General features: G+C 39.4%; 1 protein-coding gene across 17 annotated transcripts in view; it reads right to left on the bottom strand.

The window, feature by feature from the left end:
• NCOR2 (nuclear receptor corepressor 2) overlaps window positions 1-25317 on the bottom strand; it is a 429457-nt gene that overhangs the window by 6648 nt on the left and 397492 nt on the right. For 10 of the 17 annotated variants that reach the window (XM_075833601.1, XM_075833585.1, XM_075833675.1 and 7 more), the window contains 6 exons: window positions 13821-14338; window positions 11391-11534; window positions 9781-9911; window positions 8098-8276; window positions 7631-7780; window positions 1229-1374 (listed from right to left, as the gene is read on the bottom strand). In XM_075833601.1, coding sequence (XP_075689716.1) covers window positions 1229-1374; window positions 7631-7780; window positions 8098-8276; window positions 9781-9911; window positions 11391-11534; window positions 13821-14338 — 1268 coding nt within the window. The remainder of the gene's footprint in view (window positions 1-1228; window positions 1375-7630; window positions 7781-8097; window positions 8277-9780; window positions 9912-11390; window positions 11535-13820; window positions 14339-25317) is intronic. The other 7 variants (XM_075833665.1, XM_075833658.1, XM_075833710.1 and 4 more) reach the window with 4 other exon arrangements.

Below are 25317 nucleotides of genomic sequence, written 5' to 3'. Positions count from 1 at the left end.
ATGCAGCTGTCATGTTGAACGGTTTTATCCGCCGTAAGTACCGTAGGTTGTGACTGCACTGGGGGAAAACCGCAGCAAAACAAATAAAAAAAACAAATGGAACCTTTACTTTTTTTTTTTTCCATTAATGTTATGTTTTCTGTTTTGATACGTTAAACAAGCATGTATTAGAAAGGAAAGGCTTGATGCTCAATATGAATAGAGCCTAACTGATTAGGCCTTATAATACTCTGCAGAAATTGCTAAAATGCGAAAGAAAAAGTGGCAAACAGTAATAATGGATATGTATGCCCAATGCCCAAAAGAAATGCACGAACAAATGGATCATTGGAATACTGTGCTTTATGAATAATATGGTCAAAGTGTACCCACTACCTAGCACTAGAGTAATACACACATGCTAGAAAGCAACTATGTGAAGAATTTATATTAATAACTGTTAATGTGTGGAAAATGTCATTTCAAGAATCTATGTGAAAATTGCTACTTTGCATTTATGTATATTTCCAGATTTTTCCACATTAAATAGGTTGACTGCTTTGCATTATCCCTTTTTAGTTATTAGGATCTCTCAAACCCCAGCAATTAGCTATAATCTGAAAGAAAACATGGCGGCAAGTGTTCAATTCCCCTTCAGCGCCACCACAATGGAAATGAAGTATTACATGTTGCCTATTGAAATGAATGGGCTGTCCGTGTAACACATGGATACACCATGTCCTCCAGAGTGTAAGAATCTCTTTGAAGCCACTGTCCGCTCCAGCTATTCCTCCTCTATTACCGAAGAATGCCTTAAGAAAATAGGTTTGTAAATATATATTTCAGTACACAATGGACCTACAAAATCACCGGATGCTAGACCAGTTACCTGCGTATAATAAGTAACCAGGGTAGAAGAGGGAATTTTCAAACCTTTTACCAAATCCACCTGCTACAAAGCTACTGGCACCATCCAGCCAAGAGCCCTCGCTATATGCCACTAGATCAATAGTTTTTTGTTGACTTAAAACCTACTTGCCAGTCTCCATGAAAAAAATCAAAATCCCTCCACTTCAAGGCAACACTCCCTTTTTACATGCGTATAAAATGTATACATCTTTGTTCATAAAAAATTGGACTAAAGGGCCATCCGAGCCGGGTGTAAGTTCCAGAATAGCACAAGGTGACAACCCTCCCCCATTTCCCAATTTCAATTCTTCCTTGTGACAAAAAACATGGAAACTCTTACTATACTCTGGCTCATTCCTGTTGGTTGTACTAAGCTTTTTAATGATCTCCTGTTTCTTGGATTTAACCATAGCAGAGGTGCTCTCAGTCAGCTTACTGAAGAACGCTGGGGGTTGTGCGTTGTTCCCTGGAGATTTCGAACCCATCCTGTAGAAAAGAAAGATGTATATAATTTATGTTGAAAACAAACCAATACTCAAGAACCTCTCAGCGTTTCAAATGGGAAGAAAGAAAATTCTTTTGGTGGACAATATTATTATAGAACATGAAATCTGTATGAAGGATACATTATAAGAGTTGGTGCTCAATGGCATGTATTGCCCTAAGCCTTATTTGTATTTTAAACAATTTATTCCAACAGTATGAGCATGCGCTTCATATTTCTTTGGGGGTGGGTGTTTACAGGCACTGAATGTATAGGAATACAATTCCACATTTAAAAAAATAGGGAACCAATGGAATATGTACATTTCTAAAAATGATATTACCATAACCATATTGGACCCGTCTCTACTCCCTTGCTTTTTTGCCACAATCTACATGCATCAGGTGGACTGGGACCTCACATCACTAGTAGTTCACAACTTCTGACCATAATTCTTTATACGTCCTGACAATGTACTGTCACGTCACACTATGCCCTCATTAACATAATGCACAGAGTTATTGCATTCCACACACTTAGGTCACCAAATATTTAGTGGTGCTCTGAACATTTAATTGATCTGAGGGGTCAAAGTTTTCCCATTTCTGCAAGTGTCAAACACTGGAAACAATTATTCGAGAGACATTGCCTAAGGTGCCCATAGGTCTACTTCTCTGCTCTTCTCTTATCTGCTCCCCTAATCATTTCTTCCGTGAATACCTCATTACTCTGGAACTCGTTACCCAAACACATCAGACTCTCTACCACCATTGAAATCTTCAAATCCAACCTGAAAACCCACCTCTTCAGAAAAGCTTACAACCTGCAATAATTCGGCCACCACTACACTATAATATCAGCAGCTTCTATCCTCACCTGTCTCCTTTGCCCTTTCCTTGTAGATTGTAAGCCCTAGTGGGCATGGTCCTCTCTTCTTCTGTACCAATCTGTCATAAATTAAAGGGGTTGAACCAGAATCCAATGTTCCTTTGAAAAGCCTAGCACTTGCTAGACTTATAATCTAATCCCCCATGTTCTCCCAACCTTACTATAAGCTTTCCTTCTTTCTTTTCTCAGTCTGTTTCCCCCGTTGTTCTGTCGGTGCTCGTTCTCAAACTGTGCGGTCCTGCAGCTGTTATCACGTGACAATCGAATACTACATTTTCTATAAACCCTTCGTATCTTCTTCCAGTCCTTTCCTGTGCGTGTAGATTAAGTGAAGTACAGTGCAATGCACTGCGCATGCTCGCCGTGTGCGGTGAGGACAGGAAAACCGTACATTCCCGGAATCAAAGAGGATAGAGATAGCGGCGTGAAACTGTGCATGCTTGTCCAAGAGAAGAGGGAACTACTGGGGGATAGCTCTAGTGAAAACCAGTGTCAGACATGTTTTGTAGTGGGTACATTATTAATTTCACAATTGTAACTGAATGAGCATTATTTGGAAATCTGGGAATACAACTTTAAACTCATGTTTATTGTACTTGTTGTTTCTATAGTCTCATATTATTATGTCCAAGGCTACATTCACACGACAGTGAAAAACAGCCGTGTGATGGACGTTTTTAGATCAATGTAGTTCTATGGCTGTATACACTCTGAAGTTTTTTTTTAGCAGCACGTGAATACTGGCCATCAAAAAATAGGACAGACAGCCCCCATAGAACTCAATAGATCAGTTTTTAACGGCCGTTTTTCAGGACGACCGATAAAAACTGATCCTGGCCAAAAGGACTTGCAGGGCACAGCGCTGCTTTAAGCGCTGATCCCGGTGAAGCCCTTGAGGTCACTGCCGGAATCCCCAGCCAGAGCGTCGGCAACGCTTTGGCCGGGAATTCCGCTCCTAGAGAGATCCCCTCACGTCACTGTCCCTATATGAACAGTGATGTCTGGGGATCCTCCTGGAGCGGAATTCCTGGCCAGAGCGTTGCTGATGCTCTGACCAGGGATTCCACTCCTGTAGGAGCCCCTGGCATCACTATCCATATACGGACAGTGATGTCAGGGGATCCTCCTGGAGCGGAATCTCCGGCCAGAGCGTTGGGGACACTCCTGAATGTAGCCTAATACAGATTAACCTTTAGCGATACAGTGTAGAAGCAATAGATGTGGTTCTTTATTCTCTCAGTTGCAGGTAAGGTTTTATATGTCTACTGTTAAACATACACAATCAGTTCCTGTACCCAATAAAGAGTATTATTCCATGTCTAATAGTATATAAATATTACCTGTAATATGAAGACTATTGATTACATTCCTTCAACATCTCAACAGCACGGCAAACTAAATCGCAAGCACATTACTAAAATATAACTCCGTACTTTCTATACCTCATGCATTTGTACACATTTAAGTTAGAAAACACACTTGAAAACCAGAAGCGGTTGTAAAGGGTATGTGCACCTTTTTTCATGCAAAAAAATATTTTTTAGATTTGTGTACCTCGAGGGGTTCAAGCTGCATTATAATGTTGACCAATTTTTGACTACTTTCTCTCACATGCCTGCTGGTAAAACTGTAAGTTCAGTGCTCAGTTGACATTCCCTGTAAAGCATGCCTCCCCCTTCACTTAAAGGGGTTGTCCGAGATTTTCTTTTTTCTTTTTACATTTACAACCACATTGCAGATATGTACAATTTCTTAATATACTTACCCTTGCAGTCTTGCTTCGGTTCTCCACTCTGGCTGCTTTTTCCTGCTGATTACATGAGCTCCGACGTCACGTTTTCAGCCTCCTCCACTGTCGTGTCGTATACCTATCACATGGTCTCAGACCAGAGAGACCTCGGAGGGTATACGACACGTCACTGATGACGTCTCATTTCTGCGGCGGCTTGGTCTTTAGTGCTCGCGCAGCCTATGTAGTTATTCACTGTGAGCGCGTCTGCGCGTGTTCACAGTGATTTTGGACGGCACCTGCGCATTAGTATCCTGGTCTACTAGGAGCCTCAGAACGCTAATATAGACTCTGCTCCGATGTCAGGGGATTCCACAGAGTCCCAGAGCAAAGCCTATAATAGTATACCGTATAAGATTACTGTCTGCTGGGGTCCTGTATCTAAGCCTACATTGTGTTATGCTTAGATACAGGGTCTAACAAACAGTGTCACACATGGACCCTGTATCTAAGCCTAACACAATGTAGGCTTAGATACAGGACCCCAGCAGACAGTAATCTTATACAGTATACTAGTATAGGCTCTGCTCCGGGACTCTGTGGAATCCGCAGTACAGGGAAGGATGTCAGCGGGGACGAGCAAGGACAGCACACAAACTCTTGTTAGGCTCTACATTCACGCTCATTACAACCTGCAATGCATGCAGGGAAAAGAAAAAGGAAACATCAACAAACCGAACCTGGAGTACATGTAAACAAACGGCGCTAAATTCGAAGAAAATATGGGGTATGTGGATTTTTTTTTTAAATATACGGTTTTATTTATGTTGTATGTATAAGGGGAAATGTATGAAACAGTTTTTTAAAATATGATGGTATCTCGGACAACCCGTTTAATGCTCTAAGCTGGTTGCTTGTGCCTTCTCCCCCTTCCTCTCTTGACATGGCTGTGAAAGCAGTGATTTTTGTGAGAAAATGCAGCTTAGAAGTCTCCTCAGGATTATGTAACATGGTGTGTATGAATAATACTTATGTGCATTAACCACAAATGCCTCAGTGGGTTAGCAAGAAGCAGGGGGCAAAAGGAAGTAATACATTGGGTTTGTTTGTAGCCTGTAAAAACAGAACCCTACAACTTTCGGCACTTCGTGTATTTAAAATTAGGTGCCCAAGGATGACCTGTTACGGCCCCACAGAAAAACTTCAAAGAACTCCACGCACTCCAAATCAATGTGATTCAGTATTAAGAGTATTTATTACATATTTATCACACATTGGGAAAATACACGAGGAAGACCTCCAATATATGGTTAGTTACATACGAGGTTAATTTATTACTAGGTTAAAGATACCCCATGACCGATACTATTCAGTTCTCCGGGGCATTTTTCAAAAGGTTTCTGTATGGTGTGTCAACAGTGTGATCCTGCTGTGTGAGTGCAGAGTCACACTACTGATGCAGTATACAGATGGCTGTCGAAAAAGGTCCAGGAGGACCCAAACATCTCTGTTATGTGGTATCTTTAATTAAAATGGATTAGCCATGAATGTAACTAACCCTATTTGAATGTCTTCCTCAAGAATTTTCCCACTGTGTGATGAAATGGTTATAAATATTCTCAATATTGAATCACAGTGATTTAGAGCGCTGTGGGACTCATTGTAGTTGGTCTGCAAACATACAAAAGCAGCTGCATTAACCGGTTGGATACAGGTCTCAATAGGAGATGTATACAATAAATGGAGCAAAAAATAAAAATGGTTGCAAAGGTTCACATACCCTTTAGGTTAACTGTTTAGGATATAAAGAAATAAATATTTTTGGCACAAAGCATGCAAGTTTTTACAGAATTTGAAAGTTAAAAAGAATATATAGAAGTCATCATTATAACAGAATCAGTTTAAAGGAAACAGAATAGGTTGTTCACTTGTGAAACTATAGAAAATGGTAAGATGGAGATGTAGACAGGGCGAGAGATGTGTGTTGAAAAATGTTCTATTCAATATAAAATATTCTAGATGTGTAATTTTCTAAATTTTCTCTTTCTTGTTATTCATAAGCTGCCATTCAGTAAGCACTCCTGTTTATTTGTTAAATAATACAATGAATGCCCTCCAGGTCATTTTTTAAACTGTGGTGTCAATTTTTATTCTCAAGAATACTCTTTCTTCCATAAATCTTCCTCTATACACCGATAAGCCATAACATCAAAACAACATGCCTAATATTATGTAGGTTCTCCTTGTGTCGCCAAAACGGCCTTCATGGATTAGACTTGTTTTTCCATCACATCCCACAGATGCTCGTTCGGATTAAAGTCTGGGGATATTTGAGGCCAAGTCAACACCTTGAACTATTTGTGATGTTCCTCAGACCAGTCCAGAACAATGTTTGCCGTGTGAAAAAAGCCACTGCCATTAGTGAATACTGCTGCCATGAAGGACACTACGTTAGTCTGAAAATGTTTCGTTAGGAACCTGGTGCCATCTCTTCCCCAAGTAACCGACGCACACACCCCCAGCCATCCACATGATCTAAAAGAAAATGTCATTCATCAGACTAGGCCACCTTCTTCCATTACTCCATGGTCCAATTCTGAAGCTCAAGTGACCATTGTAGGCGCTTTCGATGCTGGACAGGGATCAGAATGGGCACTCTGATCAGTCTGCGGCTATTCAGACCCAAATGCAGTATGCACTGTGTGATCTGACTATTTAGCATAGCCAGCATCAACATTTTCTGCAATTTGTGGTACAGTACCTCTTGTGAGATCAGACCAGATGGCTAGTAGCCTTTGTTCCCCACGCGCATCAAATGAGCCTCGAGTGCCCAAGACCTGGTCGCCAGTTCACTGGTTTTCCTTCCTTTTGGTCGGTACTAACCACTATATATAGGAAACACCTCACAAGACCTGCATTTTTGGTGATGCTCTGACCCAGTCGTCTAGCCTTCACAATTTTGCCAAATTGGCTCCGATCCTTACACTTGGCAATTTTCCTGCTTCCAACACATTAACTTCAATAACTTACTGTTCACTTAGCTGTCTAATATATCCCATGCCTTCACATGCGAGATTGTAATGAGATAATCAATGTTATTCACTTCACCTGTCAGTTGTTTTAATGTTATGGCTGAATGGTGAATACACCAGTCTTTTTCCCTCTCCAGTTCATTTAGTGACTTGGAACGGAAAGAGCTGTAGCTTTTGCCATGTGTAATTCATAATACATTTCTATGAAGCACTTCTATAGTGTGCAGTATAAAGCTTTGGTTGGCTTTTAGTGCACTAATTCAGTAACTTGTGAAATTTGGTTTCGAAAAAGGGACATAAAATTTCCAGTGGGGAAATCATAATTTGACCCAATTGTGCAAATAAAATGACTTATGTACTAGCTCTAGTTGAAGAGTTGTTTTTTTCAGGTAAATGTTGGATTTCTGGTTGATATCTATAGCTACTATAACTATATTTATCAGCAGCTGATCTTTAAAATCCAATATCCGCTCCTACTACTCTACATCCTATCCTACTCCACTAGCAGATGACGGTCTCATCAAAAAGCAGTTGGAAAAGCAATCTGAAGGGAAAGTATGACTGGATACTGATGGAAAAGTAGGCTGGCATGCTTTGAGAGTGCATTACCTTGGTTCTGTTTGCTCTCCCTCTCTATATAAAGTGGTATATGTGGAACTTCTAGAATACTCTGGTTGTCCCATGCCCTCTGGTGGAGAAATGGGGTCGATACCATCTTCTGATCCACTCAACGTAGATGCTTTGTTTTGATCTGGTGATCTATGGATCAATGAAGCTCAGGTTCATCTACTGCACACATGAGTTTAGAGGTTTGAACTACACGTGGTGGGATCTAGTTATAATACTTACGGGAAATACTAAAAGTTCTGTCATATAAAAACAGGCTTAGAAGTCAATGTTGATGTTATGGACATCCTGAACTATTGATTTAAAGGGGCATAGGCAGACATTTCTATGGGGGCGATGCCATCAAGGATAAATCCAAGATACAAACCCATTTTGTATGGCCAATATTTCACTTTGGTCTTTGCTAAGATCCTGTACTTTGCACCTCAAACTCAACAAATAACACATACCTTTTCTCTGCATTGATCCCAGGAGACATCCTTGCTGCCTGACACTGTTCCTGATGGATGGTATCACTGGGGTTCTGCCTTAGGTCCAATACCGGACATCCAGCATAATATATCTGTGCTGGAATTTGAGGATGCAGCTGCTGTGGGTGGTTTCGTGTGTAGTCCTGTGTAATAACCTCCTGAAATGAGAAGCCACATGCAATGGTTGAAAATAGCTTTTTATGACTTTTAAAGTACAATACCAAGTCAAATAGTTTGAAGAAATGCGACTTCATCACCCAACACACGACCACGATTCTTTCAATTCTACTAAGGCTTTATTCAGACGACCGGGTGTCAAGTCGGCCATAAAAAAACTGATGTTTTTTTTCTCATAGACTCGAGTTTATTGAGGGATCCGGGAAAACGGGCAAAAATAGGACATGTCCTATTTTTTCCTGGGCCATTCCCATGGTCTATTAAAAGAACGGCCGTGTGAATAGCCCCATACACATGCATTCATTTTAATGCAGCCGCGTGACGGCCGTTAAAAAACACGGCCGTTCCTTAAACAAAGTCTTGTATTGGAAGAGTTGTCTCATCTTTCAATAAAGGAATATTAAAGCAATTAACGGTAAAATAAATGATCTATTGTTTAAATCAAGTAAATAAATTTTTTAAAGATTTTTGGGGTTTGTTTTTTTAAAATTTCTATGTCATTATATAAAAAAAAAAAATCATCATCTAACATCTTGCACTCTGGCCACTGAGCCTCACAATAGACTGACACTTCCTGTTCTGTAGAGATCACTTCTCAGCAGTCATCTCATTATCATCACAGGCAGGATTACAATGACAGGTAACACCTCTGTATAGATATCACAGGATCCATCGTTGACAATAGGTGATGGACACAGCTCCCCTCCTATCCCTTCCTGCACAATGACCTCTACACAGGTCAGAGTATGCCTAGAAAACTCTCCTATAGAAGTCAATGCTTCCACAGGTTCCTATGGTCCACATGGTTGCTTTACAATCACAAAAATAAAAACAGATTAGAAAAAAAGCATATTTCACTATTTGGTTTTATTAGTAAAAAAAATAAATATATAGGTGATACATTCCCTTGAAGCAACATACTTGAACTCAATGGTGGAATTTACTAAGACTGGTTTTCATATGTCAGTCTTAATATAATAAACGCTAGAGTAGAATGCTCCGAATTCATTAATTGGCACACGCTTCTTAATAAATTAGGCGCATCTCTGACCGTCCGTGCACCAGAAGGTCAAAACTACGCCAGCTCACAGCTATAATTTAATCCAATCTCTGTCGTAAATTACAGTAAATTTGTAGGGCCGCGGGTGGCTCCGCCCCTTCCCCTAAGTGCCGCCCACTCTATGCTAAAGTGGCATGAGGAAAATAAATGGCACAAAAGACATTTTGCGCAAAATGTGACTTTAGCAAATTTTTTATGCCAGAAAACTGGCCTAGACCATTTGATAAATATCCTTTGCTGTATTATAGAACTCTGACGCTACCAATGAGTTAAAAGTGTGAACTTTGAACAATTGTTTTTAGAGCTATAGAAGACACATAAATTACTTACACAAAGTAATGAAATTCACTACCAGAAAATATTAATGGCAATATCTCGTAATAACACAACAGCAGTGGTCTTATCAATATAATAGTGAAACATACACTGATATGCTGAGCCAAGGTGACTACTCGTTGACTCTTCAGGTGTGACGCGGCCTGTGAGGTATGACATGGAGATTGCTGACCATCTGTTTTCTGTCGTAGATGCCCTTCAGATACGTGTTTTGCAGGCACTGAGTAGAAAAGGATGTTGTTAAATGAATATATGAATTTAACAGTTTTAGACCTACTTTTCACATGTAAAATTAAAAAAAATATTGAATAGTCTTATTTAAAATGCAGTTTTTTTTAAAACCGAAAAGAGAATGTTTTAGTTGATCTTTTAAATGATGGAGATGTCATTTTGTGTGAAGGCTCCACCTAATAACCAGTATCAACAATTAGGTAATTTTTTGCAAGATGTCCATAACAACAATTGGGTTTCTACATATATATCTTCATATTCATTTCTGACCAGACATAAGTTCCAAGTGATATTTAAGTAGTTTAATTGTATTGTTACACATAATTATATTTTCACAATTTATATGTTTTTGGAGGCATTATATCGATCGATGACAAGCTGGAAAACAATCAATTACATTATCAATTGATCATTCATACATAAAAATAATCATGACTATATAAAGTTTTTAAGTGTAATGTTCTTCGTCCTAGTACATTGCTGCCACAATTAAATTTGCGTTCTAATTGTGACGTGTAAATGCAGTGAAAGTGGTTGTCCGGAATTAGAAAAAAAACACCTACTTTTTTCAGGAAACAGCGCTACTCTGGTCTATGGGCTGTACCTGGTATTGCAGCTCAAACACATTCACGTGAACAGCAACACCAGACACAGCCCATAAATAAAGATTTCTGGAAAACAAACCAACTCTTTTTTTCTGGCCCGCGACAACCTCTTTACGTCCCGGTATTTACAAGGAACATCTGGCTCAAAACTTTTGCTCTGTCAACAGTTGCAAAACCAGAAGCTCAGATATCAACTAAGGGAACAAATGATTGGTTGCTTCATACTATTTAGTTTTCCACTGGTTAACTACTCTTAATTTTAACATAACTATGGAGAAAAAAAAAAAAGATTTCCACTGTTTTTCTCTCTGTAAAGAATAGTCTTTTAAAATAAATCTTAATTTACCTCAGAGTTATTCTGGGATCATAGATCTTCTCATTTCCCTACAATTTTAATCCATTATTCCTGTCAAGTTCTGTACAACTTTGCACTAACCGCACATTTGGCAGCTTCAGTTTCTGCAGAGCAGAGATCCTTCAGGGGCTGAATCAGTGTGTGGAGAGAGGGAAAGCAGTGCAGGAATTAAGCTGCGCATGACAGCTAGTGAAGGCAGCAGCTTTCTGGCATTCAGCATGTGTTATATGGTGGGACACCCCCACATGAGCCAGCAGGTTGACACTGCGCATTAGTGTTTTTAAAGTTACAGTATTGAATCAATAAAGACATTTTGTATATAACTATTTAACATTTTTTGAGGCTTATAGTTTCTATTGGTACGTTTTATTTTTTTGTCGTTTTTGTGATTGTCGTAATTTGAGGACTTTTGTTGCACCAATTTTATTTATAGGGAGGTGCCATATCTGATATAAACAGAAATTTGTTAGCACTTGATATCTTTAAACACATAGGAGCTTGGAATCACCTTGTTTGTGTCTTGATTCGTGTTCCAGATAGGCATTTTCAGAGTCTTGCATGGCAACTCGTACCTGCTTCTCATGACAAAGGCGTGAAGAACTCAGAGGGCTAACTGCATCATGTCTCTCAGGGTTGTAGCCTGTGGGAAATCCTAATCAGATGTAGAAACGTTAGCATTTTCAATGCAGCTTCCTACCCTCTAATAACAGGAAGAATTACGCAACTGTGCAAAATGTTCCCACTTTGATAGTCAGGACTTTATAAGAAATCAGAAGTACCAGATGATGTTCAGTTATAGACCATGGAAAAAACACGCACTACAGATAGCAGGCCCTTACTTCGATTTTACATCTTTAGTTCACAAGTACAGTTTAGAACAGGGAATATATTTATCCATTGAATAGAAAATAAATCACTACCATATATTTTAAGTAGGGTTTTTTTGTACTAAACTCCAGCCAAGAAGGAGGAATCAGATACTAGAAATACATTTTTCGAACATTTTGGCTTGGAAGGGGGGAGTAGGGGAGTTTAAAAATGTCATACAAATAAACATGTCAAAAAGAGACAAGAAGGCTGGAAGGAAGGAAGGGATATTTCTGGGATTAATCACTAATGCGTCAGGTAATATAAACAACACAAAAGCCATACCATTCCTGACCATCCGCTGGAAATGTTGGCTATCTAATAGTTTTACACTTTAACTAATAACGAATCTATGTATAGTCCCTTTTTTTTTCCCCATCTCCCATTTTCCTTTCTACATTTCCAAAGATTGCAGTTTTGGCAGGTCAAATGAGGCCAAAGACTCAATTTGGGTAGAGTGGAGACAATGGGCCTCCTGTATCACAACCGTTTCTGAAAACTGTGCCTTGCTTCCCATATCAATCACTGCTGTACTTGTTTACTTTTTCCATATAATTTAGAAAATGAAGGTTGAACTCTGGTTGGTATAGGCAACAATGTCACTTTTTGCCGAGACAGACTTGATACGATGCGGCACACTGAGAAGTTCTGACAATTGCTCATAGTTATCAAACAAAGCAATTTTTCAGAATGTTGGAAAATCTCGGTACATTGTTGTGTTTTGCACTGATCAATATGAATCGATGGATATACACATACAAAGTGTACATTTTGCACAGCTGTTTGTAGCCATAACTCAGACTAAACATCTCAGAACCACATAGCAAGCAATGTAGAGTCTGCCTGGCATGACTATAAGCTACTGAGTAGAGCTGAAAATGTCACAGTGAGGACACGCCACCAAGCCAAGCCACCCTGGGGTGACCGCAATCAGACCCACAATCTGCATGAATATGAGAGCAACTAATACTCTGAAGGCGATGGAATCCCCAAATATTGCAGCTTCTTCTGAGATCTTCAGGACATAAGAGCTGCTGCACTTTACTTTAGCTGAACTTGCACTTTGTTAATAAAAGAGTTGGGTTACTTTATTGGGCATAACTAAAACAGTCGCACTTTTTTTGACTCAATGTATTTCTGATGAATGCAAGTGTCGTGCACGGGCTACTACAGTAAGTCATATACCAAAGCCTGTTGTCTAGATCCTGTCTTTGACTAATAATGTTCAATAAACTTATAAAAAAATAAGTGTGCAATTCCAGATTTTGCATAGTCATTGGTAAAGACAATACAAATTTATTTATTGTAGTTTCTTTTCTTGTGAATTATCATTTCGCATTATGCGGTGTGTTTTTCGTCTTACATACCCCATATAAGCAACTAAGAAGTAACCAGCTGTTTAAAATGGGGATCTTAAATTGAAAGTGTTAAGAAATGTGTTTCATGCCTCTTTGGAAATGATGAGGTTATAGATCACAAGTTGTAAGTTAAACTGTAAATAAAACAGAAATGAAAAGAAACAACCGTGGGTTGTAGATGGGCAAATGTGTTCCCATTTCAGTAAAAAGAAAATATTAATACAATCTAGCCTATCCTAAAATGTTTTTTCCTTATCGGACTACAAGAGGACAATCATTAGATTTTAATTTTTGTGTGAAAAATGGTTTTTTAGATCATGCACCAAATTTCAGAACCACAGTTATAACATAAATGAGCCCAAGACAAGTTGGGCCAGATCTTACTGCAGGATGGATAGTTTCAGTTTTAAGCCCCCCAAATTAAAACATCCAACAATTGAACCAGGTAAGCCAAGCACAAATTGGATCAATAAAATAAAAAGTATTACTGGCAAAAAAATAAGTAACTGATCAGAAAATGAAAAAGTAATGAAAAAAATATTGAGATAAATGATTTGTGAAGTAAAACAATAAACAAAAACTGGGAAGCTGAAAAAGCCAATCACCGAAACGTGCATTAAAAACAAAAATAGAAAAAATTTATATTTATATATATATATATATATATATATATGTGCTACAAGCTTTGAACTACCTGCTCCCATATGTCTTACCATCACTACAGGCGTCGATATTTAGCGAGGCTCTTTCTCGCTTCCCGTTATCACAAGAAATTTGACGCATGATAATGGCGTCTATGAAGTTGGCCGCGGTCATGGTGGTCTTACCGAGTGATCGGAGCTCCTGTTCCTGCATGGAAAAGGGTTTATTTGGGGTCTTGTCTCTATTGTGCTGCTCACTGGCTGGCACTGCTGTCTGGTCCAGGGGCTGATGAGGTTGGCTTTTCCCCTGTACGTTGTTATACTGATGAATTGAATTGGCTACAACTGAAGGATGAGGTCTGGACTCGATGTTCTTAATTGGTGACATCTGTTCAAGGGCTGCTGATGGCAGCTTGGAGTTGTATATGTTTTCAGTCCTTGAACGCTCAATTTTGGCTTCTCGTGACCTTGCAATATCTTTCTGTAGCATTGTATTTTCAGCAGACTGAAAGCTTTCTCGTTCACTTGCTGAGCGGTGAGAGGATGATGACAACTGTGTGGACCGGATGGGTGAAGAGCTGGAGGACGTTCTATTGAGAGAAAAAAGAAAGAAAAAGTAACCATCGTCATTAAAACAAAAATACCTTAACCCCTTAAGGGCTATGTACACCTATGTTGATCTACTTAGATGTGATCGATATTAGGTGGATCCTATGTGTCAGAGACACACAGGACCCAGGACCCGCTCTCAGCCGAGCCATCAGTTAAGTTGATAGGATACATAGAAGCTGTATCGTAAAAATAAAATGTAATGAAAGTCATTCAAAACGTGCTTAAAATTACATTGATTTAATAAAAAACGTTCAAAAGGTTTCCAGAGCCTTAAACCTCTTCCCGACATTTGTCGTAAGTATACGTCATGGAAAGCTAGTACCTCCCGCAATTTGTCGTATACTTACGACAAATGGATGAAACGGGCTCTGAAGCGAAGTCCGTGCCATCATCCCTGGGTGTCAGCTGTATGTTACAGCTGACAACCTGCTGTAATGGCGGGTACCGCAGTTAGCTCCGATCCCTACAATTAACCCCTTAAATGCAGCGGTCAAAAGCGATCGCTGCATTTAAGGTGTTTGCAGCTCATCGCCACCCCATAAACTAAATCGCCGGCATGCCGGTGACTGCAATGGCAACCGGAGGCCTAATACTGGCCTCCCGGTCTGCCTAGTACGGAAACCTTCCAGGCCCCGCCCAGAGGCAGGGCCTAAAAGGCTTCCGCAGCCGACGGCAAGATGGTGCGAGCTCAGAAGCTGAGCCTGTGTCATCAGTGGCGGGTGCCAGCTGCATGTTACAGCGGACACCCTCCTGTAACAGCAGGGACCGGAGCGAGCTGCTGATTCCGGTCATTAACCCCTTAGATGAAGCGATCTCTGCATGTTAGCCGTTTGTAGCATAACGGCAGCCCTGCCATGCGATGACAGGGCTGCCAACGGCTGCTATGGCAACAGGAAGCCTAACAATGGATCCCTAGTCTGCCATTACAGAAGCCAATTAGGACCCGCCCAGAAGCGGAGCCTAATCAGCTTGCTGTCAGTGAAGGACTGACATATCTAATACATTGCACTACATAGGTGGTGAAATGTATTCGAAAATAAATCACAGTTCGACCTTTAAGTCCCCTAGTGAGACAAAAGTCTTTATTAAGTCCTTTATTTTGGAAATAATAAAAATGCACCTCTACATCTTTCTATTTCTCTCGCCGGGTTCTCAGGAGCGCGCATTGGTCTCACATGCGCAGAAACTCCTGGCCAGATCACCTCCCTCCTTTACAATATAAGTGAATAGGACAGCTCTCAGGCATGTGCAGTAGCCTGAGAGCTGTCCTATTTAGCTCTCAGCCCAGCCTCCCCCTCCTCTTCCCCCTTGAAATAGAAGTGAATAGGAACAGCTCCCCGGCATGTGAAGTAGCCGGAGAGCCGTCCTATTCAGCTGTTCACGGCACATCGCTGCTGAGACTACTACAGCAGAGCCCTCATCGGGGCTTTCACACTTGTGATTGCTCTGAAATCTCTATATGTAACTATAGAGAAACAAAAATTTTTTAACCGCAGTCAGTTCATAAAGATGAGGGTGCAAGCCCGCCAGGGACACGACCAAAGTCACCCAAAAATTTATATTCCAAGAAACAGGTAGCACTCCAGAGATGTAGCAAAAATAGAAAAATGTGCTTTATTCCATCAGTCAAAACAGCAACGTTTCAGCTCTACCATAGAGCCTTTCTCAAGCGTTGAGAAAGGCTCTATGGTAGAGCTGAAACGTTGCTGTTTTGACTGATGGAATAAAGCACATTTTTCTATTTTTGCTACATCTCTGGAGTGCTTCCTGTTTCTTGGAATATATGATATGTAAATATAGAGATATCAGAATGGACTTTGGAGCAAAAAAAAATAGTTTTTATTAATGTGGACAAGTTTAGGAGACCGGAACACTGAACTGGAGAAAGAGGGGAAGAGGACACTGTACTTTTACACAGCACATAGTGAATGATAACGAGGGAGGAACGAGTAAGCCTCCTGTTAGACGTTATTTTGGCACTATACATGGCAGCATCGGGAGCGTGCATGCTGATGCAAGTGGTGCTGTGATATTTTCACAGCGCCATCTGCTGGTTATGTGAATGGAAAGAGCTTTGTACCGCCCACTCAAGCAGAAATTATAGAGAACGAGGTGTGGGACCATGCAGTCCTGTAGTGTGATTATGGGGTAAGATCAAACAATGGGGGGTGTAATATATATTTTTGTTGGTAAATAAAAAAAAGATTTAGGGTATAAAAAAAATAATGCGGGAAGATGGGAATAACCCTTTAAGGCTCCAATAAGTCAGGAAATAAAAAAAATGCAGTTGTGTAGACCAGAGGGGAACATTCTTCTGTTTCAAGAAGCGATTTACGAAGGCCCTAAAATTAGGGAACCAGGAAGTGGAGAGCTCAAAACATATCTGCTGGAAGCGAGAGTGCCCGTATTATACCAGGACACTACTTTCCCCAAACTGTACAGGTGTGGATCAAAAGGGGAATAAGTAAAGACCATTAATTAGTGCGACACTGGCCTGGGCAGAAAGGATTGCTCAGAAGTGTAACAAATATCTATGGGTTATTTTATTAATTTTTTACGCCATTATTATACCCAGATTACACACGATCCCACATTATAAACGAAATCACCAGTTATACTCAAACAAAACTACTACCAAGCAAAATCTGCGCTCCAAAATACAAATGGTGCCCCCTCCCTTCTGAACCCTACAGTGTGCCAAAACTGCATCAATAAAACACGAGAGAACCCTTTTAACAATTTTTGGGGTGTGTCTCTCCAGTGGCACAAGCTGGGCACGACATATTTGCCACTGAAATTGCATATCTAGAGAAAAATTGCAATTTGTACTTTGCACCATTCGCAGCGCAATCACTTATGGAAAAGACCTGTGGGGTGAAAATGCTAACTACACCCCTTAATAAACGCCTTGAGGGATGTAGTTTCCAAAATGGGGTCAATTCTCAGGGGTTTCTTTTATTATTTCACATCAGAGCCTCTGCAATTGTAAACGAATACTTTGAAAGTCGCCACAAAAGGCCTCAATTTCGCATGGTACGCTTTCAATCCTGAACCCTGTCGAATGTCCAGGAAAAAGATTAGGGCCACATGTAGGGTGTTTCTAAAACCAGGAAACACAGCACAATTATAAGGGTATGCTCACACGCAGTAGCAAAATACGTCTAAAATTACGGAGCGGTTTTCGCCTGAAAACAGCTCCTGATTTTCAGACGTTTTTGTAACTACTCGCGTTTTTCGCGGCGTATTTTACGGACGTTATTGGAGCTGGTTTTCAATGGAGTCAATGAAAAACGGCTCCAAAAACGTCCCAAGAAGTGACATGCACTTCTTTGATGCGGGCGTATTTTTATGCGCCGTCTTTTGACAGCGACACGTAAAATTACACCTCATGGGAACAGGACATCGTAAAACCCATTGAAAGCAATGGGCAGATGTTTGTAGGCGTAATGGAGAAGTTTTTTCAGGCGTAAAACGTCCGAATTACGTCTGAAAACAGTGCGTGTGAACATACCCTTAGAGAGCTGTTTTTTCAAGGTGGCACAAGTTGGTCACCACATATTGGCATATCTATGGAAAAATTGACATTTTCACTCTGCAACATCGAGAGCACACTAATTTATGGAAAACACCTGTGGGGTTAACATGCTCACTACACCCCTAGGTGAATACCTTGAGAGGTGTAGTTTCCAAAATGGGGTAATTTCTGGGGGGGTTTTGGTCTCGCAGAGGCTTTGCAAATGCGACATTGAGCCCAGGAACCAATCAAGCAAAATCTGCACTCCAAAAGCCAAATGGTGCGCCTTCCCTTCTGAGCCCTACTGTCTGCCCAAACAGCGGTTTATGACCACATATAGGGTATTGCCAAACTCTGGAGAAATTGCTTTACAAATGTTGGTGTGCTTTTTCTCCTTTTATTTGTTGAGAAAATGTAAAATTTAGAACTAGACCTACGTCGTCTTGGAAAAAAATAACATTTTTATTTTCACTGCCCAATTCTAATAAAAATCTATGAAACACCTGTGGGGTCAAAATGCTCACTACACCCCTAGATTAATTCCTCAAAGGGTGTAGTTTCGTAAATGGAGTCACTTTTGGTTAGTTTCCACTCTACTGGTACCTTAGGGGCTTTGCAAATGCGACATGGTGCCAAGAAACCAATCCAGCAAAATCTGTACTCGAAAAGCCAAATGACGCTCCTTTTCTGAGCGCTGCCGTGTACCCAAATAGCAGTTTATTACCACATAGGAGGTATTTCCGTACTCCAGAGAAGTTGCTTTACAAGTGTTGCTTTTTACCCCCCTTTATTTGTTGAGAAAATTAAAGCTTTTGAGCTAAAGCTACGTATTCTTTAAAAAAAAAAAAAAAAAAAAAATATTTTTTTATTTTCACTGCCCAACTCTGAAAAAAAACTATGAAAAACACCTGTGGGGTCAAAATGCTCACTACACAATATATGAATGCCTCAAGGGGTGTAGTTTCTTAAATGTTGTTACTTTTGGGGAGTTTCCACTGTACAGGTACCTCAGGAGGTTTGTGAATGTGACATGGTGCAGAGAAACCAATCCAGCAAAATCTGCATTCCAAAAGTCAAATGGCGCTCCTTCCATTCTAAGCCATGCCGTGTGCCCAAACAGCCGTTTATGACCACATATGGTGTATTTACAAACTCTGGAGAAGTTGCCTTACGAATGTTGGGGGGCTTTTTCTTCTTTGACATTCTTTGTTTTTTTTAGCTAAAACTACATCTTATTAGAAATGAAATTTTTTTTTTTTTTCAAGTCCAAACTCTAATAAAATCTATGAAACACCTGTAGTGTCAAAATGCTCACTATAACCCTAGATTAATTCATCGTGGGTGTAGTTTCCAAAATGGGTTCTTTTTCAGGGTGTTTCCTTTGTTTTGGCATCACAAGATCTCTTCAAACCTGACATAGTGGCTAAAATATAATCTAATAAAAAGAAGGCACCAAAATCCAGTAGGTGTGTCTTTGATTCTGAGGCAGGTGTTTCAGTCCATTACCACACTAGGGTCACATGTGGGATATTTCTAAAAACTGAAGAATCTGGGCAATAAATATTGAGTTGCGTTTCTCTGGTAAAACCTTCTGTATTACAGAAAAAATTTATGAAATATGAATTTCTGCAAAAAAGTAAAATTTGTAAATTTCACCTCTATTTTCCTTTGATTCCTGTGAAACGCCTAAAGGGTTAGGAAACTTTCCAAATGCTGTTTAGAATACTTTGAGGGGTGCAGTTTTTAAAATGGGGTGATTTATGGGGGTTTGTATTGTATGGGCCCCTAAAAAGCCACTTCACAACTGAACTGGTCCCTGTAAAAATTGCCTTTTTAAATTTTCTTGAAAATGTGAGAAATTTCTGCTACAGTTCTAAGCTTTGTAAGGTCCTAGAAAAATAAAAGGATGTTCAAAAAATGATGCCAATCTAAAGTAGAAATATGGGAAATGTTAAACAGCTATTTTGTGTGGTATTACTATCTGTTTTAGGCTTTATTCAGACGAACGGGAAAAACGTCCGTGCAACGCGCGTGATTTGCACGCGCGATGACCGGACCTATATTAGTCTATAGGGCCGTGCAGACATGTTCGTGATTTTTACTCAGCGTGAGTCCGCTGAAAAAAAGTCACGACATGTCCGTTCTTTGGGCGTTTTGCGTGAATTACGCACCCATTGAAGTCAATGGGTGCGTGAAAACCACGCATGTCGCACGGAAGCACTTCTGTGCGAACAGCGTGATTTGCGCATTAGCTGTCAAAAGGATGAATGAAAACAGAACAAATGGAGTGTCATAATGATGGCGGCTGCGCGAAAAGCACGCAGCCACGCATCATATGCTGCTGCCCCACGGAGCTGTTAAGTGGTTTTTGCGTGCGCAAAAACGCCACCCTCGTGTGAGTGAGGCCTTAAAAGCAGATACATTTAAATTTAGAAAAATGCTAATTTTTTGCTACATTTTGGTGTTTTTCGCAATTAAATACTGAAATTTGACCACTAACTTGAAGTACAATGTGTAAGGAGAAAAAAGAAAATCTCAAAATCGCTTGGATAGGTAAAACCATTCCAAAGTTATTACCACATAAACGTGACACGTCAGATTTTAAAAATAAGGCTTTGTCAGGAAGATCAAAAGTGGCTGCAAGTGGAAAGGGGTTAAGGATGTGGCATATTTTGGACAGGGCAGAGCTCTATTTTTCCAATCAGACGTGTCACTTTATGTAGTAATAACTTTGAAATACTTTTACTTATGCAAGTGATTATGAGGTTTTTTTGTGACCTATTATACTTTAATTTGGTAGTAAATTTTGGTTGATAGTTTTACTCTTTACTTAATGTTTACTCTTTACTTAAATTTGCATTCTCCTAAATTTGAAATACTCTGCTTCTAAAATGGATAAGGATACCACAAACATTAGTAAAAAAAAATAAGTTTTACCATATGTCTTCCTTACATAGACACTTTTTTAATTTAATTGTACTTTTTTTTTTAGAATGTTATAAGGCTTACAAGGTTAATAGCAGTTTATCAAATTTAAACATTTTATTTTAGACACTACTTCAGGTTTGAAGTGGCTTTTGATGGGCCTATGTATTAAAAACCCCATAAATGACCCTATTTTAAAAACGACACTCTCAACGTTTTCAAAACAGCATTTAGGAAGTTTGCAACTCTTCAGGTGTTTCACAGGAATTAAAGCAAGGCGGAGATTAAATTTATAAATTAAATTGTTTTTGCAAATATTGAGAAACACCGTTCAATATTTAATACCTAGATTCTGCAGTTTTCAGAAATATCTGATATAGGGCTCTAGTGTGCTACTTGACTCAAACACAGCAATGATATATGAACGAGCACCTAGTGGATCTTGGGGTCACCTTTTTTATTAGGATGTCTACCATGTACCATTTCATGTTTGAAAGGGCCTTGAGTTGCCAAAACATGACACCTTGAATAAGACTCCATTTTGGAGATTACACCCTTAAAAAAATGTATCTAGGGGTGTAGTGAGTTTTTTGACCCCCAAGTGTTACATAGAAATTGCTAGAATTGGGCCATAAAAATAGATTATTTTTTTGGGCCACTTTTCACCTTCAGGACAGAGCCTCATTTTTCAAATCTGACATGTTTCACTTTATGTGGTAATAACTTCAGAATACTTTTACCTATCCAAGCGATTCTGAGATTGTTTTCTCATGACACATTGGACTTTAAACCACTGTGGACTGCAAACCATTCCTGCTAAATTTGAGCTCCAAAAGCCAAATGGCACTCTTTCCCTTCTAAGCCCTGCCGTGTGTCCAAACAGCCGTTTATGAGTGGCTTTTTAGGGGCCCATACAATACAAACCCCCATAAATCACCCCATTTTAAAAACTGCACCCCTCAAAGTATTCAAAACAGCATTTATAAAGGACGAGGTTTCAGTCCAGTAGCACGCTAGGGCTACATGTGGGATATTTCTAAAAACTGCAGAATCTGGGCAATAGATATTGAGTTGTATTTCTCTGGTAAAAATTTGTGTTACAAAAAAAATAGATTAAAAATGAATTTCTGCAAAAAAATATGAAATTTGAAAATTTGCGGGACGAGCTGTACTTATTATTAATACCATTTTGGGGTACATGCGACTTTTTGATCACTTTTTATCCTATTTTTTGGGAGGAAAGGTGACAAAAAAAACAGCAATTCTGGCATCTTTTTTTTAGTTCTTTTTATATAGCGTTCACCACGCATAATAAATTAAATTTTAACTTTCTTCTGCAGGTCAGTCCGATTCCGGCGATACCTAATTTATAGCACTTTTTTTTTACAACTTTTTGCACAATAAAATTATTTTTGTAAAGAGAATGTATTTTTTCTGTCGCCACATTGTGAGAGCCATAACTTTTTAATTTTTTCGTCGATGGACGAAAGTCCCAAAAATTTGCTCACTGGCAAATTTTGCTCGATACATTCAGTATTTAATTGTGAAAAACACCAAAATTAGCATTTTTCTAAATTTAAATGTATCTGCTTGCTAATGTATTGTTGCTAATTAACATTCCCTATATGTCTACTTTAGATTGGCATCGTTTTTTAAACATCCTTTTATTTTTCTAGGATATTACAAGGCTTAGAACTTTAGCAGCAATTTCTCACATTTTCAAGAAAATTTAAAAAGGCAATTTTTACAGGGACCAGTTCAGTTGTGAAGTGGCTTTTTAGGGGCCCATACAATACAAACCCCCATAAATCACCCCATTTTAAAAACTGCACCCCTCAAAGTATTCAAAACAGCATTTATAAAGTTTCTTAACCCTTTAGACGTTTTACAGGAATTAACGCAAAGTATAGGTGAAATTTTCAAATTTCATATTTTTTTGCAGAAATTCATTTTTAATCTATTTGTTTTGTAACACAAATTTTTACCAGAGAAATACAACTCAATATCTATTGCCCAGATTCTGCAGTTTTTAGAAATATCCCACATGTAGCCCTAGCGTGCTACTGGACTGAAACCTCGTCCTCAGAAGGAAAGGAGCGCCTAGAGGATTTTGGGGCCTCCTTTTTATTAGAAAATATTTTAGGCACCATGTCAGGTTTGAAGGGCTCTTGCGGTGCCAAAACAGTGGAAATCCCCCAAAAGTGGCCCCATTTTGGAAACTACACCCCTTGAGGAAATTATCTAGTGGTATAGTGAGCATTTTGACCCCACAGTTTTTTGGAAGAAATTATTGTACGTAGGCAGTGAAAATTAAAATCTACATTCTTTCAAAGAAAATGTAAGTTTAGCTAATTTTTTATAATTTCCACAAGGACTAAAGGAGAAAAAGCACCGCAACATTTGTAAAGCAATTTCTCTCGAGTAAAACAATACCCCCGACAATTTGTCATAAACGGCTGTTTGGACACACGGCAGGGCTTAGAAGGGAAAGAGTGCCATTTGGCTTTTGGAGCTCAAATTTAGCAGGAATGGTTTGCAGAGGCCATGTCACATTTGCAAAACAGTGAAAACGCCAAAAAAGTTACTCCAATTAGGAACTACACCTCTTGAGGAATTAATCTAGGGGTGTAGTGAGCATTTTGACCCCACAGGTGTTTCATAGATTTTATTAGAATTGGGCAGTGAATATAAAAAAAAAATCCTTTTTCTTCAATAAGACGTAGTTTTAGCTCAAAATTTTTCATTTTCTCAACAAATAAAGGAAGAAAAGAACCCCCAACACTTGTAAAGAAATTTCTCCCGAGTACGGCAATACCCCACACGTGGTCATAAACTGCTGTTTGGGCACAGAATAGGGCTCAGAAGGGAAGGAGCACCATTTGCTTTTGGAGTACAGATTTCGCTGCATTTGGTTTCTGGGCACTATGTCGCATTTGCAAAGTCCCTGTGGGATCAAAACAGTGGATCCCCCCCAGAAGTGACCCTATTTTGGAAACTACACCCCTCAAGGTATTCACCTAGGGGTGTAGTGAGCATATTAACCCCGCAGGTGATTGTTAGAAATGGTGTGCACTCGATGTTGCAGAGTGAAAATGGGATTTTTTCCATAGATATGCCAACATGTGGTGCCCAGCTTGTGCCACCATAACAAGACCGCTCTCTAATTATTATGCTGTATTTCCCGGGTTTTAGAATCACCCTACATGTGGCCCTAATCTTTTGCCTGGACATTCGACCAGGCTCAGGAGTGAAAGAGTACGATGTAAAATTGAGGCCTAATTTGGTGACTTACAAAGTATTGGTTCACAATTGCAGAGGCTCTGATGTGAAATAATAAAACAAACACCTGAGAAGTGACCCCATTTTGGAAATTGCACCCTTCAAGGCATTTATTAAGTGGTGTAGTGAGCATTTTCACCCCACAGGTATTTTCCATAAATGATTGCGCTGTGGAAGGTGCAAAGCAAAAATTTAAATTTTTCCCTAGCTATGCCATTTCAGTGGCAAATATGTCATGGCCAGCTTGTGCCACTGGGGACACACACACCAAAAATTGTTAAAAGGGTTCTCCCGGGTATGGCAATGCCATATATGTGGAGGTAAACAGCTGTTTGGGCACGCTGTAAAGTTCAGAGGGGAGGGAGCGCCATTTGGCTTTTGGAGCGTGGATTTTGCTTGGTAGTAGTTTTGTTTGGAGTCTTACTGGTGTTTCCGTTTATAATGTGAAGGCACATGTAAGCCGAGCAGAGTACATCAGGGACATAGTCAGGTGATATAATAACAAGGTGAAAAAAATAATAAAATAATCCATAGATGTGTGTTACGCTGTGGAGCAATTCTTTTTGCAGAGGCAGGTGTCGCAACGATAAATGTCCTTCCTTATCCTCATTTTGGTCCATGCGCCGCACCTTTGCAGTTTGAGGAATTTCATGGTAAGTGTTGTCCTGGTATAATACGGGCACCCTCGCTTCCAGCAGATATGTTTGGGCCCTACCCTTCCTGGTTCCCTAATTTTAGTGCCTTGATAATTCGCCTCTTGAAACAGAAGAAATGTTCCCCTCGGGCTGCACAACTGGATATTTTTCTTTCCTGACTTATTAGAGCCTTAACGGATTTTATTTTTACACAGACATAGTGGTATATGAGGCCTGTTTTTTTGCGGGACGAGCTGTACTTATTATTAATACCATTTTGGGGTACATTTGAAATACTCTGCTTCTAAAATGGATAAGGATACCACAAACATTAGTAAAAAAAAATAAGTTTTACCATATGTCTTCCTTACATAGACACTTTTTTAATTTAATTGTACTTTTTTTTTTAGAATGTTATAAGGCTTACAAGGTTAATAGCAGTTTATCAAATTTAAACATTTTATTTTAGACACTACTTCAGGTTTGAAGTGGCTTTTGATGGGCCTATGTATTAAAAACCCCATAAATCACCCTATTTTAAAAACGACACTCTCAACGTTTTCAAAACAGCATTTAGGAAGTTTGCAACTCTTCAGGTGTTTCA

The sequence above is a fragment of the Rhinoderma darwinii genome, chromosome 1 (genome assembly GCF_050947455.1).
Source record: "Rhinoderma darwinii isolate aRhiDar2 chromosome 1, aRhiDar2.hap1, whole genome shotgun sequence".
Taxonomy (NCBI): domain Eukaryota; kingdom Metazoa; phylum Chordata; class Amphibia; order Anura; family Rhinodermatidae; genus Rhinoderma; species Rhinoderma darwinii.
This window is presented reverse-complemented; position numbering and strand designations above follow the sequence as displayed.